This window comes from Aquila chrysaetos, chromosome 1, assembly GCF_900496995.4.
Source record: "Aquila chrysaetos chrysaetos chromosome 1, bAquChr1.4, whole genome shotgun sequence".
Taxonomy (NCBI): Eukaryota; Metazoa; Chordata; class Aves; order Accipitriformes; family Accipitridae; genus Aquila; species Aquila chrysaetos.
In genome coordinates this window covers 78,735,530-78,753,898 of record NC_044004.1, presented here as the reverse complement: position 1 = coordinate 78,753,898, position 18,369 = coordinate 78,735,530, and the positions used below count along the sequence as shown (strand labels likewise).

The 18,369-nt window shown below is 36.1% G+C and overlaps 1 protein-coding gene across 5 annotated transcripts in view; it reads right to left on the bottom strand.

Moving 5' to 3' along the window:
* Positions 1 to 18,369, bottom strand: part of PRDM5 (PR/SET domain 5) — an 89,595-nt gene that overhangs the window by 31,912 nt on the left and 39,314 nt on the right. For 4 of the 5 annotated variants that reach the window (XM_030027590.1, XM_030027620.1, XM_030027610.1 and 1 more), the window contains 5 exons: positions 16,585 to 16,669; positions 15,126 to 15,283; positions 9,781 to 9,874; positions 3,906 to 4,066; positions 1,683 to 1,776 (listed from right to left, as the gene is read on the bottom strand). In XM_030027590.1, the coding sequence (XP_029883450.1) occupies positions 1,683 to 1,776; positions 3,906 to 4,066; positions 9,781 to 9,874; positions 15,126 to 15,283; positions 16,585 to 16,669 (592 nt within the window). Of the gene's footprint in view, positions 1 to 1,682; positions 1,777 to 3,905; positions 4,067 to 9,780; positions 9,875 to 11,328; positions 11,421 to 15,125; positions 15,284 to 16,584; positions 16,670 to 18,369 lie in introns of all 5 variants that reach the window. The other variant, XM_030027600.1, reaches the window with a different exon arrangement.

The following is an 18,369-nucleotide window of genomic DNA, read 5'->3' as shown; positions in this document are numbered from 1 at the left end:
AAGCATCGGAAAAAAAAAAAAAAATCTATAAAAGTTGTAAGTTTCATGAAAGTCTAGTATGCCAAAATATCAGAAAATTGAAGGGTAATGTAGCTCCTCATGGGATGGCAAAGTGAAGGTAAAGAAATATCCATAATAAAAACAGCAAAATAACTTCATAAAAACAGTTAACACAGATTAGAAATCAAGCCAGTCATATTCCTAGAGGCCTAGACTGATGTGCTGAGTGACTAACTAACAATGCTATTGAATTGCCTCCTTTTATTTCCATCTACCTGATTAAAGTACAGGCCAGGTGGGTAAGTGGTTGGTCCTTCCAAAAGGCACAGTTTACCAGGGTTCTCTAAATCCTCATATCACATGATCCATGAGTGTTGGGTTTTTTGTTTTTTTTCTTTCTCTTCTCTGCATCTTCAAGAAGTCAAAAAAAGAAGAGAAACCCACAGCGTACAGGACAGAAGACTGAAAAGAAAGACAGAACAGGTGAGATTGTGCAGGACAGACTTTGAAAGGAGTTAATAAGGTGGAGTTGTAGAATAAAGAACAAAATAAAGAGGAGGAATGGACAGAACTGCTGCATTGCAATTCTGGGTCTTGCCAGCTTTGACCTTCAGTGTCTTTTGTGTCTATGATTACACAGTATATACGAAATCACCCAAGCAGAATGCATACACAGAGGCTTATATGTATATGTTTTTATACAGCTGCTATGAGGGATAAATGTTCCAAATGTGGAATTTAGTAAAGAATAAGAGCTAAAGAAAGAAGTCAGTTTTAGCCTTTTATCCTGACTGCAGGCCCAGGATAAAAATTTGCTAGTGTCTATAGCAGTCAAATCCAAAAATCACAATATATCAAAAACTAGTAAAACCTGTAATCTTAAGAGGTGGTCTTGATAGACTGAAGTGATTAAGACTTTTCCAAACATAATAGAAAGCCAAATGATTAAAAACACCAATTCTGTCGTCTCCCTGCAAACCAAATTTGCTTATGCGAAGTGAATGGAGTGTCATAGGAAGGCTATTTGTTAACTGATGCTTTGACCATTTTATGTTGGAAACAAATTATCACAAAGAAACCCCTTTCTGCTGCCTGCCACTTACTTGAATGAAAGCGTAAGCTCACAAAATGAAACCTATCAACATGACAACGACTAATTTATTTTCAGTGTGTTTACAGAAGCACATATATAACACGATAGGGAAACAGTAATGCAGTCTGAATGGCAATATAAAATAAGTTGCATAACTCAGACCCAGGCATATTCGGAGCCCAACAGAGTCAGATGTTGCAATAGAAAATAAATTTTGAGTTAAAGCATACTCAAGGTATAACATTCTAACTTGGGTAACATGCAGGTTGTGATAAGTTGAGAAGTTACATTAGTATGAAATCAGAGTTTCAAAACACCTCAGCAGCCACAGAGACTAATGAACTCATATTGTATATACATATAAATAATGATATATATACACACACACACATTCATACATAATTACAGTTGAGAACAGAACCTGGTTTTACACATTAAGCAGGTAAAATGTCTGAAGAAGATGCTATGTTAGGCCTACCTGTAAATTTGCATTTCTGTTTGTAGATAGACAAGTTGTGGACATACTTACAGATACCTTGTTATATATTTAGAAAGTCTTCTCTGTTCATTACAATAAACAATACTGTACCTGTATGGCTTCGAATATGAACTCTCAGTGTTCCATTGCTTGCAAACTTCTGTCCACAATATGGGCAAATCTTCTCTTTTTCTCCTGTGTGAGTCTACATGGGGTGAGGATAGACAAGAATGAAAAATTCAGCATAGCTTTAAAAGAAGTGAAATATGGAATATTTCAACTGTGTTGACACTGACCACTATTATCTGCATTATATATTTTATACCATCACATCAGGCAGAGATTCTAAGGTATTAGCTGTAGGTGTTCTTTCAATTTTCTTCTAAAATTTCTAAACAAATCTCATTACTAATGGCAAAATAAAGTAGCTTTTCAGTTCTTAAATTTACTATTTCCTAAATAGTTACTATTAAAAATGCCCGATTCACCTTTGTGTATTTTCATGATTGCAAGAGTAAGACACCTATTTTTCAGTTTGATATCTGTAATAGGGGTTTCCAAACCAGCAAACAATAATTTGGTTACCTAATAAAGTTAATCTTCATAAATCGGTCCTTTTTTAAAAGCTTATAATTTCACAGAATTTTATTACATTATGAAAGGTAGTGAAAATAGTTTACCTAGCCTAATATAACTTTTCCTGTTGAAAACTTGAACTGGAGCTTTAGAAGGTCTCTGTGGAGATCTGTGCATATGATTTCTGACTGACTGTCTCATACGAATGAAACACAGCCATCAGTTCATCTGAGGTGTGACAGACAACAATCCTTCAGAGTGCAAGTTCTCAGTGATTTCAGGCAACACAAATTGCATACTGGATCCTATCTAGTTTGTAATAAATGCTAGAAACAGACTGCATTTAGAGAATTGATCACAAGAAGTATATTGTAATTGTCACTAAAACTAAATCATACCCTGAGCTTGTCTGTTGAAATCAAGCTTTTAAGGCTGGAGTGCCTTGCTGATATAAGAAGAATTATTTAAAAATGAAAAAAAAAAAAATAAAAAAAAATCACAAAATCTCCCATCCAACCTGTGTGGTCAACAGCAAGACCACCTTGAAGTTACATACATACATGGGTTCTCATAATTTTTCAATGTGCAATTCTGAACTGAAGATTTATCAGCCTATTGAATAATTTTTCCTTACAACTGTGACTGCTCTTTTACTGGTGAATTTTGGATTACTTATTTGTAAGTATAGATTTAAATGGGATAGGAAAGATAACACATTAAATTATGTGTATAGCTGACTATTTGGGTTTCGAGCTTTGCACATGACTCTTGAGATACAGAAATTAAGTCTTACTTTTATGAAAGATATTGAGGTGACAAAATTCTTCATTACAACATAAAAACCTTATCTCACATAGCACATATTATGCTGCAGTTGAAGGAAGCGTAAATGAGATATCATTCCAATACTGGACAGACTTGCATAGTTTTCATTCCCTGACATTAGGGATATGAATGTTAAATCCCTGTTGATTAGGATAGAGTTCTTTAGAGATCACTTATATCTCTCACAACAACAGACAGACAGACAGCTATTTATTCATTCCAAACAAGTGGGAAAAAAAAAAAAAAAGGATTTCCAGGAGCAATACATCACAGCTACAAGGCTCACAAACATACAGCTAGTCCTAGTCTGACAGCAGCACAAAGCAATAGCAATTACAATTAAGAAGGAATGTCAAAAAAAAGAAAAATGATAAACGCTAGCTGCTTTCCATTAAAATACAAATACATATATGTATATGGCCATTTTTAACATGAAATAGTAAGTCATACTGAACTTCTTAGAAAGAAATCTAAGGAAAAGTTTAAAATTTATGCACAGCTCATCCATGATTCCAGGTATCTGCATTTGGTGGCAACACCTGTGCTAATTTGTTCTTGATTCAATTATTTTCTTCACATTTCTTCCCTGTAACAAAAATCTTACCTCAGGCCAAACTAGTGAGCAAGCTTTCTTTTAAAGTTTACCCCAATTCCATTACAGAGATTGGTGGAAAGGAGTTTGGTAAGAGCAATGCAGCAAGTCCCATCGTGCCACACACCTAATGCTGGAGTACCTACACTGGATTTATACACATGCACCCGCTGCAGATTCTGCATGCGACCAATAATCCCACTATTGCAATAAGCGTTTTAGGATGTTAAGAACCATCACAGCTTTCTACTGAAAAGCCAGAAATGCAGAAGCATATAGGGATTTTATATTTAGTCACAACCTTAAGGACACAGAAGTATGATAGAACTGATTCTACTTACTTTTTTGTGACTCTTCAGGACCGAGGGTGTCACAAAAGCTTTGTCACAGAGATCACACTTGTATTTCTTATGTCCATCGTGTACAACTTGAATATGAACATTTAATGTGTCCTTTCTTTTGAAAGTAGCATCACAGTGATCACACTTGAAAGTCCTCTCACCTTATAAAAACAAGGTTTAAAGATACCAGATTTTTGTGGAAATACACTAATGCTTATTGTTTTAGAAAAATGAATAAAAGAGGCAAAGAGAAATGAAAAGCTAGGTCTTGAGAACAGAAAGAAAAGGAGCATCACATCAGGTAAAAATGCCATTGGGAAATTAAGTAGTAATGACAACAACATAGCCAAAAATGAGAGTTTAAACTCTATAGCCAATGGCGAAATGGCAACCGGTGGAAATGGCTTCCAGTGAAACGGAGCACAGGTTTTATCAGCACCTCCGGTAACAGACTCTCTTTATGCTAACAAGTAAAAAGATGAAATAGGCTTCAACTTTTGTAACTTAAATGGTAAGAGACATCTTCCTGAATTTAAAAGAATTCTCAAACCAAGAAATACTTGCTTTGAGTAACCCATCTCATTCACATCAATAGAGGCAATGTCATATGACAAAGATGAAATAACTTTTAGATGTTATAGCAGTATTCAAACTGTGGTGATGTCGTTGAAGGTTATGGCAGAGGCCAGGTTAATATTGCTAATAGTTTTAAAATTCAATGAATTACCCAAGAGAGGGGAAGAGACATTGTATTCTGAAAATATGCATACATCGGGGGGGGGGGGGGGGGGGGGGGGGGGGCGGGGGTGGGCGGGGGGACACACATGTGATTCTTCAGAGAAATCATTATAATGAACCTTCTCTTTATCACTACTGTGAATGCAGAAGAGAATATTATCTTCTATTTGTTAACTTCTTGATTAAAATTACAAGTTAAACATCTGCAATATGGCATTCATTCAAAAATACACAGCCTAAACTGGAAATCAGGTGCCTGTATCCCAGAAAACTTGCCAAGCAGTTACATTACAAAGAAAGATCACCATAATCTAAGGACTATTCTCCACTTCTTATTTTTCAGGACAAAGGTCTGATCTGCAGCCTCCTGATCCATATAAGATGCAGACTTGTATAAACACAAGCTAATTTTTCCAGTAGCAATGATGCACACGTAGAGGTACACTTATTTCCTTGCTATAGCTCATTAAAGGATAAAATCATCCCAGCCTTGGTCCCAGTGCAAAGGCCAATATGAATGGAAATTGGTTTCAGTGTGCTGCATATTAAAGCCCATTTGATGCTACATGTTGAAGCACCGAAAAACATTTTTATTATATATTATATGTATAATACATGTAAGTGAGGCTTATCAATACAGTGGTGCCTCAAGTACCCACAGACATTCCAAAGCCTAGATAACCTGTTTCTCTCCCCCATAAATCAAGCATAACTGCCCCCCCCCCCCCCAACCACTCATTCTCAGTTGGTTTGGAAACAAAACTGGTTTTGTCTTGGATGACACAAGAATATGCTAAAAAGTATTAATAGTGTAAGTTGACTTATCCTAAAATAGTTTCAGTGTACCTATTCAGAAAAATTGTCAAGGTCAACAGGGATGCAATTTAATATGCTGCTATGTGGAGGTTTAACACTGATACTGCTTCTAACTGTTCAGTGAATCACTTCAGTTGTTGTCTTGGGCACATGAGACTACCATGCTAACAAAAAAAAGTCATTACTATTTTCAGTAAAGTAACAAAATTTTCTACTGCTTCAATAAAGGAAAAATACTCAAGTAATTTCTTTTAAAAGTTACTTCTTATAAGAAATTCTAGGCTTCATGGATTTTCTTTTTTTTTTTTTTTTTAGGTAGTCATTTATTTCTTCCCAGCTTTTAATGACTTAGCTCCAAGTCTGATAATATATTGAAAAAAAAAGCAGCAATACCAGACATAATTTGAACAAATTGCCATGTCTTCTGAAGCAAGAAATATTTGTTTGATTTCCATAAATTTACATGATATCATTATGGTTTAAGACATGATCCAACATTTGTTGAGTTTCAGAAGGATTTGTCCTTTTTATCCTAAAGTTCTGTTTGCAGTCACACCTATCATTTTCAGTACTGCACTTCTACTATGATTCGAGAAGATAAATTACTTTCAAACAGCAATAAAAAAATAATAAGGTAGTAAAAGATCGACCAGTTTTCAAATAAAAAACCTCCAAAGTCAGGGAATTTCAGAACTAACATACTGTTCAACTGTATCTCCTCTGTGTGTACATATTATAATACTCTTCAACTATATATAGTTGCAATGCCAAGTATGTATTTGGCCGAGTCCTGGCATTCCTGGCATCAGATTAGCAAAATTTTCAACATGCAAAGTAATGGGAAGCCTGGAATTGGGTATTTTTTCAAATGTTATCCTGGATGAAGGCAAATAATCAGTGTTTCTCCTCAGCTTCCTTATTTAGCAGAAACCCTATATCTCATTATAGGAGGGCCATTGGAACACTCTCTCCACTCACAGTTGGCTCACTGAACAGTCTTTATGTCTTGTCTTTTTTTTTTAAGCCATAGACAAAGATACATGAAAACTTAATAAAAAAGTACCATTCATACGCAACTATGGAAGGAGTTTCAGAAGGTTCCTAAATGGCATAAAGCAGAAGTTTAAGTCACTTGAAACAAGTTGTGAGTGCTAAAACTCCCTGAGCTGCTCTGGAAATCCTCTTGTAGAAGACTGCAGGAAAAAATAGAGCTACGCAACCTATTTCATGATACCTCATTGTTGTGATAAAGAACAAACAGATTTCACATGGTAAATGTAAGAGCACGTCTGTTGCTTGAACTATCACTGTCAAAACACAAACTCTTTCCGCTGCCTTTGGCAGATAAGAGTAAGATGAAAGTTACCAAATAAACTTCTAATATTAATGTATAAGAAATAAAGAATTTCCATTATGTATTTTCAGTCAACAGGTTTGCATTGTGCTAAATCAAGAGGTTTGTTACAAAATAAAATAGCAAAAGATATACATAGATTCTTTTCTGGCCTAGGCAGAATGAAGTAAACAAGAAAGTATATCATTGACTTCATTCAGCTCTTGAAACTACCAAAGGAGGGAAACTTTTTCAAAGTACTTAACATGGAACTATGATATCACTATCTGTAAATGCCTCCAAAGATGGAAACAGAGCACTGAAATAATATATCCTAAGGTGCTTTCCCACAGAAATACACAACATACTGTGTATTTCCTGGGACTGGCTCGATCTACTCCACTGATGCACTCTCCTTATGACAAAACAAGATAATGAAAATCAGGGCTACTTCTGTTGAGCAAGCTTCAGTGCCCACTTCTGCTGACCCCTGTAGAAGGAGCTAATTAGTATTTCTCTTACTAACAAACATTCTGTGTGTAGATTTTACCCTGGAAAGCAAATACATTAAAAGGATGATGTCCTTCTCAACAAATGCAATCCTGTTCATGCACAACCCTAGACAACTGAATGAGCCAAGCAAAAATGCTCAGGGTTACTCATTCTCGTTAGCCAGGTCTCTTATGGCCTCATGAGCTAGTATTAGCCAAGTATGAGCTACCATATACTTATCATGTACCATATATCCTTCCTAAACACTACAGCTGAGAATAAAGGGTTAGCCCCAGCATTGCCAATGACATAATGAGAACACAGTTACTAAAAGTATTATCAGCAACACGCCTAAGGGGAAAAGCTTGTCTGACTCAGAAGACAAGTTACATTTACACAGCTAGAAACTAGGAGAAAAAAAAAAAAAGAGTTTGGAAATTTTTTTGAAGTATTTGTTAGACTTATTTGATCTTGAATTTTGAAAGTTATATCCATGATGCTTTTCTAATTTCAAGACAGGAACACCCGAAAAGTCAGTTTATGAAATACGGTTTTTTCCAGTAAATTAAGTTTGTCAAATAAAATTTAGGTCATTCTACATCATTCTGCAGAGTGCCTGCTTCTAAAACAACAAGGGGATACTAAATTTAAAAAAATATATGATGTAGGCTGAACTTCAATTTTTCCTAGAAGTTTCAAGCTTCACAAAAATTTTTTCTTTCCTACAGCACAGAACAGTAAAGCCAGCTAGATACATCTAGAAATTCTGGTTTGTTTCTCTCCTTTCTCTATAGAACAGGTATATTTCAGTGCTATGGGAGGGACTATCATCCAGCTGCAGCAGGACAATGTCTATAATTCTGAGTTATTTCAAATATGAGAAACTCATTATCATGGCAGCACAACTTGTCAGTCTCAGAGTTAGGTCATGAGGGGAAGAGTTCTACATTTCTTCACTGGGAACACAAGCTCTTCGCAGACAACAGCAGAGCCCCTTGTTTTAATCACAGCCTTGAACTGAAAACTGTTTATTCTTCAGTTCATCCTAGCAATGAGTTTCACTTTGCTATTGGTCTGTCAACACTTCTTTTATGGGACCCTACAGACAAGAGAGATACAGTATGACTATAAAAGCTGTACTTCTATTCTGCTGTATTAAGGCCTCCTTGTTAAGTTGGTTAGTTTGGGGGGTTTTTTTCCCCAAGTAAGCAAAAAATGGTTTAAAAATCTTCCCTGTGATTAATAAAAACACAAAATATTATCAGTTTAAGGTTTTGACTCATTTTGGAGAAGGTTTTAGCTAAGATGGCAGAAGTTACCACTTTCAAACACCTACTCTGTCCTTCAGCAAGACATGTCTCCTTTTGCACCAAGGAAGACTACTAGACAACATCTGTGCCACTGCAGTTCACAGTCTGATATATTTAATATTTGCTTAAATAGTGGTGGTTCAGGAACAGCTAAACCTGCCACAAATCACAACCCTAACTCAAACATCTCAGATTTCTTGAGTTCCCATCATCTTAAAAAAAAAGTCAAAATATATGTTTTTAGAGAGACCTTTACCAAGGCCTACAATTCTGTGTACTGTTAATTACTGCTTTTGGATATTCTGCAAATGCTTGGTTCATTAGAATACACATTAGTGAACTTTTTCCCCCTGTCATTTTTAACATTGGACAAAGATTTTACAAAATTCAATGCAGAAGCTTTGAACGATAATTGTAAAAGAACAAACTAAGCAGGCCAGTCTAATAATTCATCTAACAGAAACACAGTTATACGGGATTAAAAAAACGAAAGGTTTGTGGTTTTCTTACTTATAGCAACGTAAATATTCCCCAAATCAAAGTACTGTCTTCTAAGCTACAAGGATTTTAGATCATGAATATTTTCTAAAATCTAAATTGCTTACATTCACGGGGTTGAATGGTAGTCTAGGACTCTGTAAATATTAAAGACGGAGAAAATTCCAGCAAAAATAAATCTTTACACAGTCAGTTAAAAAAATAGTACATAATGCCAAGAACAAGTTACTCGAGAGGGAAATGGCCACAGCACTTCTCTGGGCTGCTAGTTCTATGCCAGCGGCAGGAAACATTAGCCCAGGCTGGCACATGAGAGAGAATCTCAGTTTCAAGCTCTAAACCGGATTACCTACAAAACCTGAGTAAGCCACCAAGTTATCTCTGCTTCCATTTCTCCTTTCTTAAAACGGAGGTAACAGTATCACACTTGATGCAGAAATAAATCTCTTGTCATCAGACCTCAAATCATTGCTAGATTTTCTACAGCATATTTGGATTTGCATTTAAGTGCATTTAAAGACAAGGTTTGAATTTAGCTCTGAATTTTCTAACTCCCTGGGGTTAGAGTTGAATCTTAATACTAATTTAATATAGCAAGTTGCATATTGGAGCAAGGTGCCATATGTCTGTTTTTCTCAGTCAAATGTGAGAACTGAGGAAGTTTTTTCCTCTCTGACTTAGCACTTACTGTTATGGATTAACAGATGTCTTTGTAGAGAGAATGGGGTTCGGAACAAAGCTTTGCATTCCTCACACTGGAATGGTCTCTCTTCAGAATGGGTCTGCAGATGAAAGACAACATGTCAGAGGAAAGGCTCAGGGAAATCAATTAGTTGTCATTACAATAATTATAGCTAATTTTCTAGACTGGATTCAGGAGGGGATATCACAGCAATTTGAAACATCAGGGGATGAAGAATTAAAACAATCATTCTGCCATTATCTAGAATCCTGAAAGTCAGCACAGCATCTACCAAATAAATGTACCTTCCCAGTCCTCAGAAGCATTACATGAGGAGTGCATGTAAACAGAAACAAAAATACAGAATAACCAGGAAAAAACACTACAAGCTCAGTTGCACTTCTTCATCAGTACTAACACTGGCCTTAAGTACTTATTAATATGAATAAATGCTTTAAAATTAAACACATATACAGAAAACCCTTTTTCTCAGTTAAGTTTGAAGGTAAAACTGATCTGATTGTCTCAAGATAGTATCTAAAATTTGGCAAAGAGAATTTCTCAAATCATGAGACTAGTCTTACATATCGTTGTTTCAGCTTCTTGTATTAAAAGAGAAAAAAAAAAAAAAACAGAAAAAAACCATAGAAGCATCAGTACCAAGATTTTTGTTTGCTGTAGAAAAATTTGTCATAGCTGAGAAAGAGCCTCAAAGCCATAAAGAAAAGGCTAAGCTTAAATGATTCTCTCAAACTGCAGAGTTGCTGAAGCAGATTTGTTTTCTGGAGCTTGGGAAACATCCAGCTTCACTCTGCTTTTGTAAATTTCAAAGCACTTTCCCTGTTGCCTAGTGTTATTAAGTGCTGTCCCACTGTAGATAGTAAATTGATCCGTACAATTTATTATCTACCCGCTTTCTTACTATTTTCACAAAGAAAAGCAAGTTTTTAAAGCATCAGTGTCTAAACATTGTATTAGCTCACAAGGACCTTAAGTAGAAGCTGCAGTGCCAAGAGGAAAAGGGAATGGACAGTGTTTTATAATATGCACAAAATTAAGTAAATGAGTTAATTTTGTAGACTAGGGGTAAATATTAGTATAGTACATATTTATATAATCTATTTCTGCCATTCATAATACCATATGACATTTATAGCTATCCCTTAAACTACGGAGAAAAAAGGGACTGTGGGGGCTCAGCATAATTATTTAGATGTACACTGAGGGCCTTGAACCTAGACTGATTTTAATACAATGTCCTCTTACATACACAACAGTACGAAAACATTAGATAGAGTACTTGCAACGGTATACAGTGGCTTTGAATTCAAAGTCAATTCCTTGACCTCAGCCTATGTCACTTAAAGCAAAAAGGCAACTGGAGCACCACCAAATGTGTGGAATATACCGCATGTTACATAAAATCCGCTGAACATTTCAGTCCAGCTTCTACAGGTTTACATTACAGTTTCCATTAGTTGACACCCTGCTTGGTAGTCTCAGCAGTCAGGCCAAGGATTGACAGGACATGAAGAGACTGAACTACCTTCTCACCTCAATAGGTGGTTCCTCCAGAACAGGGTTGAGACATATTGACGAGACACTGTGGGGAAGCTCGCAGTGCTGCTGTCTGTGCTGTACCTGTTCTGTGGATAAATAGAAGGGTTCAGTCTCTAGGGCTGTCAATCTGGCACCTTTCACGAGCGCAAAATTCATGTTGTTTATTTTAAAAAATGCCCTGTTTTAGAACACTCACCACTTGAGTGATAGTTCTGAAGAGCACAGTGATTTGTACAGAATTCCTTCTTAGCATCTCCTTGACAGTTCTCCTAGTCTTTTGATCAAAATACAAGTATTCATCTGCACATCTTAACTTCACTACAAAGAAAAACACCTAACTAGGCATACCTACATGCAAGGGTACACAGATCATCTGCCTCTTTTGTGAATGGTCCTGAAACAAGCTAGGTCTATTACTAAAAGCCATGCAAATCTTAGTGAGGAGAGATATCCCTTCAAACAAGCATATTAGTTCTAATACTGTCCCTTTTTGTCCTACTAATAGGTTCCAGATCAGAGATGGCTTCCATTCAGTCAAAGCAGGGGACAGCCCTATGATCAAAGCAACTGAGGATGGGCTCTTATGGAATATTTCATGGCAGCCTTTCCTACCATAGCATTTGTGGAGGCTTAAACCCAGCCCAAGACTACTTATTCCCAATAGAGAAACTGAGGAAATACAGTTGTTTCAATTCATTATGCTTGCCAAGACCAAATAAACCTGGATTAACCATAAAACCTTTAAAATCCTGTGTCTGCTGACCTATTTCTGCTCAGTGTCATATCTTCATATTTTATTCTCTGATCTCATCCTCTATGCACAGCAATAAAGGAGCAGATGGAACAAAAACTTTTCTTTCTCCTGTATGGAAGTAATCTACATTACATGGCACAGAACATGCACCTTCATCCAATCTAACCTGGATGAAAGGTGACTATTTTTATCTGTAGCACAATCCAATACTACATTTGCCTCAATCTCAGATACTCTTCTGTTCCCTTGTAAGAAAAATGGAACCATGTTCTTCGTATGATCACTTAGTCATATAGTCTGAGCTTTTTCAAAAGACAGATCTAAGCTAACTCCACATTGCATAACACTTCTCAGTGCCAACATCTCCAAGCACGTGACAAAGCAGGCTTGCACATGCACCTACACAGAGCAGCATAGTACTTGTACAGAAGCAGTACATCAGAGAGGTACCACAGGAAGACTAATAGTTCCTGCCTCTCAGACCTGTAGCTGTAAGGGCGTAATGAGTGCTAAGTTAGGGTTACAATGCTCCACTGAACAGAGCAAATATACGCTTAGCAACTCCACTATCTATCTTCCAGTGAAATCCTGTGAAAACTGAAGAACTAATCTCCTTCTGCACCTTTGAAATGACCCAACATTCACCCACATCTGAAAGACGTTTAAAAGCACATGTTGTGGGAGCCATTTTTATTCTGATACTTCCAACACAAAATCACATTAAATAACCCCATAGAGGAATCACAGAAACCACAGCAACAAGTTTCCATCTAACACACAAAACAAGAATTCAAAGGCACAAAATGTATATGAATCCTGTTTTTTGTTATAAATACGAAGTATGTAGCTCTTGTGTAAAACCCGAAGAGTTTTTTCAAGCGTGTTCCTACCAAACTTGAAAGCATGTTTTCCATTAAATGTTGATTTAAGTGTTTTTAACTGTTATACCCATCATTTCTACCACAGGTTTCTAAGCTCCCCACTACTAGCACAGTAGCTGCATCCTGGAACTCAAAAAAAGCACTGTGAAATTACTCAGAGTCCAATTTTTCTTCCTCCAAAAGAAAACGAAACCTAGGAGGATGTCTTAAAGGAATACACACCTAAAGAATCATTACAAACCTGAGCTGAAGAAATACATAGAAGTATGATACACAATAAAGGTTTAAATTTCCACTGTTACTAGATCGACATTCCTGTGAACAAGCAAAAGAACTATTGTCCTCTTTCCCTAGTAGTAGTGCAGCCCTCCCAAAATCATAGCACTTAAAACTATTTTGGCATCCCAAACTACCACATCCTTGACTTACACCTTACAACTAGTTTTGTGTATATACATCCATACACCCCTCCGTTACCTACTACCTCTCCCTGTTTACATTGTTTATTCAATGGAGAGAGGCATGTCTACAAAAGCAATTCAGGACATCTATGTCAGTCTCCAGTCTCTCGTGCTCACCTCTTCACGTAGTAAGTGAAATTAGAGACCTAAATGTGGATGGGTAAATATTCACAGCTGTTTGGGTAAACTTTATGTAAACACAGGAATAAGCTTCTTTCATTATAGGACAGGGTTGATTTACAGCCAGTACTATGTGCAAACAGGTTCAGGAAATGAGTATCCCAACATGCTTTAAGGAATTCTGTCAAAATTAGGTACTCGCTAAATCTGTCTAAATTTTAATATTTTTCCCATTAAGTGGAGCCTCTAATCCTTGCTTATGCTAGTGGTGCTGCTGCTGCTGGTTTAAACACAGAATTGGGTCAAAGTGTTTACACATTCATACTTAATCCTGAAGTCCGTTTTCAGCCCAAAGTCCCTACCACTCATTAACTGCAAATTAACATAAGGAAACATGTAAAAAGTATTCATTTAAGATATAGAAGTATCTTTCCAGATAGTATTTTATACATTTGCCTTAAAATATACCCAATTTGTGAGATTCTGCCCCATTTTCTTAATAAAGCCTAAAACATAAGATACAATTCACAGCATATATGGGAGCTAATCTTGTCCTTCAGCAGGCTTCTGCATGCTTTCTGTTTTAGACAGTTATCACCATTTCATCCTGCAAGAGGCATTATTATTACTCTTACATGATTTATGGCTGAAAGTGCAAGAGATGGTGCAAAGATCCTGTGCCAAATTCCCAGATGGCATATAACATGAGCCAAACTGCAAAAGACTTGTAAGTATGGGTATATCAGTTTCATCAAAAGGGGGAAAGAAAGGGGTAGTATTTAAAAAATGTAAAGGAAAAAAAAAAAAAAAAAGAGCAAAGGGTTCCAAATACTGGGCACAAAACCAGACAGGTTTTTGTTTGGTTTGGGGGGGGGGGGGGGGGGGGGGGCGGTTCTCTGTCCTTTTTACAGTCTTGTAATTCTGAAACAGCAGTCATGGATATAGCCTTGCCATTAAAAATGTAACCCCTGGTTAAAAATAATGACAGGCATTACAGAAATTAGGCCAAGCAGATTTGAGCTTAAATCAACAGAAGTGGAGCATCCCTTCATGAGCCTATTTTTCAGGTGATGTTTCTTCTGATGTTGTTTTAACGTGTGAACACTACCCAGTTCAAATCCAGTATAGTTTGAAAGCATCTGCTGCTAAGTCCAACAATGACTGCAACAGGACTACACTTAGTTTTATTCAAATATGGTATTTTTTAAAAAAAAACAAAAAATTTGAAGACATTCTAGATCAGTTACATTTTTAACTTGATAACCTAATACTAAAAAAAAAAAAAAAAAAAAAAACAAAGAAAACCAGAAAATTCAAAATGGGCATTTATTTGATGCTTTTAACCAAGCAACTGTGATTTCCTTCTGCTTATTTCACTTTTTTTTTTTTACTAGAACTCACTTAGTATTTTAAGATTTTTGATATAACAAAGAACACTAAAAAATACATTCTCCAATACTTTAATCCCATGTTTATAAGCATGCCAGAGCTTAATGATGAACCACTTAGAAGAAAAAAAAAATCTGCAAATCTGAGGCTGGCAGACCTGTAAACAACAACAGCAGAGTGCTTTACCTTCTTGTGATTCTTGTAAACATTTCTGTGGGCAAATCCCTTTCCACAAAGCTTGCATTTATAAGGTTTATCTTCACTGTGTATTATTTTGTGTGCAGTCACTTGATCAAGTCGTTTGAAGGACTTATTGCAAACCTCGCAGGTGTAGGGGCGTTTTTCTGCAGAAAATGAGTGGGGGACATTTAATCTCCTGTTTATACAGGGGGAGAAGATGAAAGACAGAGACAGTCATCTCCTCAGAGAGATTTTTGCAATTAAGTCAACCCAATTAAGATTAAACCAATTAGAAAGACATCTAATGCCCTTTATGTTAGACAGTTAAGTCACTTCACAAAAGATGAGCCACGGTGTATCTCAAGAAATTGGCACATTCTTTGCAATATTCATTGCTAAAACTAAATTCTGATTAATTAGCTTAAATCAAAAGAGAATGACTTCAAAGAGGAAAACTCTGTTTCCAGATTAAAAATGTGAAAGAGGGCATGACAGTTTAAATGTTTTAAAACTTAATTAACAATATACATATTAGCTTCCAAAACCAAAAGTGCCTATGCAAAACGCCTTTATGCTTCAACTGGTGACTGCAACTTAACTATATTAATGCTCATCCAAAAGTGTCAAAAGAAAGCTAGGAGCCTCTGAGATATAGATTATGTTACAAGAAATGAGCTTTTGGTGCGGACTGATACCAAGAAAATAGTTCAATTATAAGCCTGTGCAGCTGTAAAAACCTGCATTTTTTAAATGCTAATGTATTTGACAGAACAATGTTTGTGTTTCCATTGTGTTGCTTGATGTTTCTAATCACTGGTGAAAGACATAGAAACACTAGACTGCAGTGATCAGAAATCCTGGCAGAGCCAATTTGAGTCATACTGCCAAACCTATGGACAGGCCACTCCCTGCTCACAGTGACCTGTTCTGGCAGAGGACAGGCACAATGAAACATTTGTGTGTGGTCTGTGAAACAGTGTGGAGTATGAGCTGCTTTCCTCTGACTGGAAACTATGTGCACATAAGTCCACTAATATATATGAATATATGAATGAATGTTCCCCTTTTTATCACAGATCTCTGTCTGACAGCATACCCCAGCTCCCATCCTCTTCTCTTCAACATGGAATTTCAACCACTGGTTCTTCACCGCCTCCATAAGCCAAGTAGCAATCTTTGCCCCATCCCAGCTAACTGACATCATCTACCCCAGCTAGCATGAAAAAATAGCTTGACAAAGCAGCAATAGGAAGGAGACTATAGCATTACACTTGGGTTTTTGAAAGGCTTAGAAAGGATAGGATAGTTTAGATGGCTTTCTTGGAACACGAGATTTGCTTGAACAGCTCAGGACAACACAGAATTCATCAAGCCTTCTGTAAGAAACTAATTCAGGTAAAATTCAACATACATTAAATACATATACACATATATGTATAGGTTTGTGGGGTTTTTTGTAGGTTACCTGAATGAGTTATCATATGGCGTTTTAGCTGGTTAGCTGAAATAAATTTCTTGTCGCATTCCTGACACTCAAAGATCTCATGGACCTGCAAAATGAGTGTTTAATGACAATTAAATATGTGTTTCAAACAAGATCACACATCTTACATATAGAGAAATTCTCTAACAGACCATAATTATTTCTTAGCCAGTAGCTATACTAATACTCATGAATATTCTGTGATTTCCCCCTTGCTAGTCCCTTAGTGAACAACAGTATCTCTCAAAAAATAAATATTCATAACAGCAAACAAAAAATTATCACTCAAACTATATTTAGAAATGCAGATTATGCAAATTTGCAATATCAGAACCATTTAAAATATCATTATTATGAAAGCATTAAAAAAACCCAGATGCAGAACACCTTTTTCAGAACATTTCCTGCTAGTCAGTAAGACATAAGTAAAAATAACACAGTAACTACTTCTTAAGTGCCGTAAGAATTTTAAAAACAAGTACTATCAAACTCTTTCAGGATTGTTTCTCTTAAAAGCTTTTAGAGGCAAGGCAGTAGAGGGGCAGCAGCACCTCTTAAACTGTAAATGCAGTAAGCATTAGCAAGATTTTCAACATCACAGCACATAACATCATCAAGGACTAAATGTTGGAAAAATAGAAGAGGCAGCTGAGAGCTGCAACTTCTGATACTCAATAAAAAAAAAAAAATCCTGTGTTACTTATTGTTCATACTGTGTATGAACACATACATAGTTCTCCACCTGTCAGGATTACCATTCACCTTCCACTCTGTATTACATTTGCCATCAGCAGCCTCCCCTCAACCTAGTTAGAGTGCAACTGAACATACATTTCAGCTTTTTGGAACTGCAGCCTTAGACAGCAAAACTTCTGGGCAGGGATCACATTTCATAAAGCTTTTTTGGAGAACTCTATAGACTTTCTGTAGGGGAATCTATCAGCTAAAAATAACAAATATCAAAGGCTCAACACAATACTCTAATGAAAAACATTTGCAGACAGCACAGTAAAAAAGCTCAACTAAGACTTCCACTTCAAACAAACAAACAAAAAAACCCAAAAAGAGATTCTCCATAAGTATTCTGCCTTACCATGTTTTTATGCCGCTACTCGCAAACTAACTTTAGAGCAAGTTAAATGTTTTAATAACCTAAAAAGTGGGTAAGCCATTTCCTACAATCTCTGCAAACTTGCACACTTGGGACAGTCATGCCTAAAAAAATGCTCAGACAGAATCAGGTGGTAAGCTCAAATAAAGATCATTCATTCTAAATATTTTGTTTACCCAGCTGCATTTCAGAATGATTTCTCTTATATGCACACACAATCTACTATTCTACCCTTTCCAAAAAGATCTAAATTTTTAATTAGATTGTTGACTGAAGTTTACATAATTCTGCAACCAAGTGCTATCAGAATCCCCCCACACACACACAATTACTTGAAATAACTTAAGGTATTCTTAAACATAATATTTAATACATCACAACCCAGACTGTGCTTTAACACTATACAAATGTCTGATTTCAACTTACAAGCATTGTTTAATAAACAGTCTCATTGAATATATTTGTGTCAAAACAGAGACTTCCATGCATGAGCATTAAAAAGCTACAGCTATCAAATATATATTCTGTAGCTGATACTCTTTAATCAATTCTTTAGAAAAGAATCAGACACAGACTTGTGTGCATATGCATTAAATAGCTGTAGCTATCAAGCATATATTCTATAGCTGGCATTCTTTAATCAGTTCTTTAGAAAA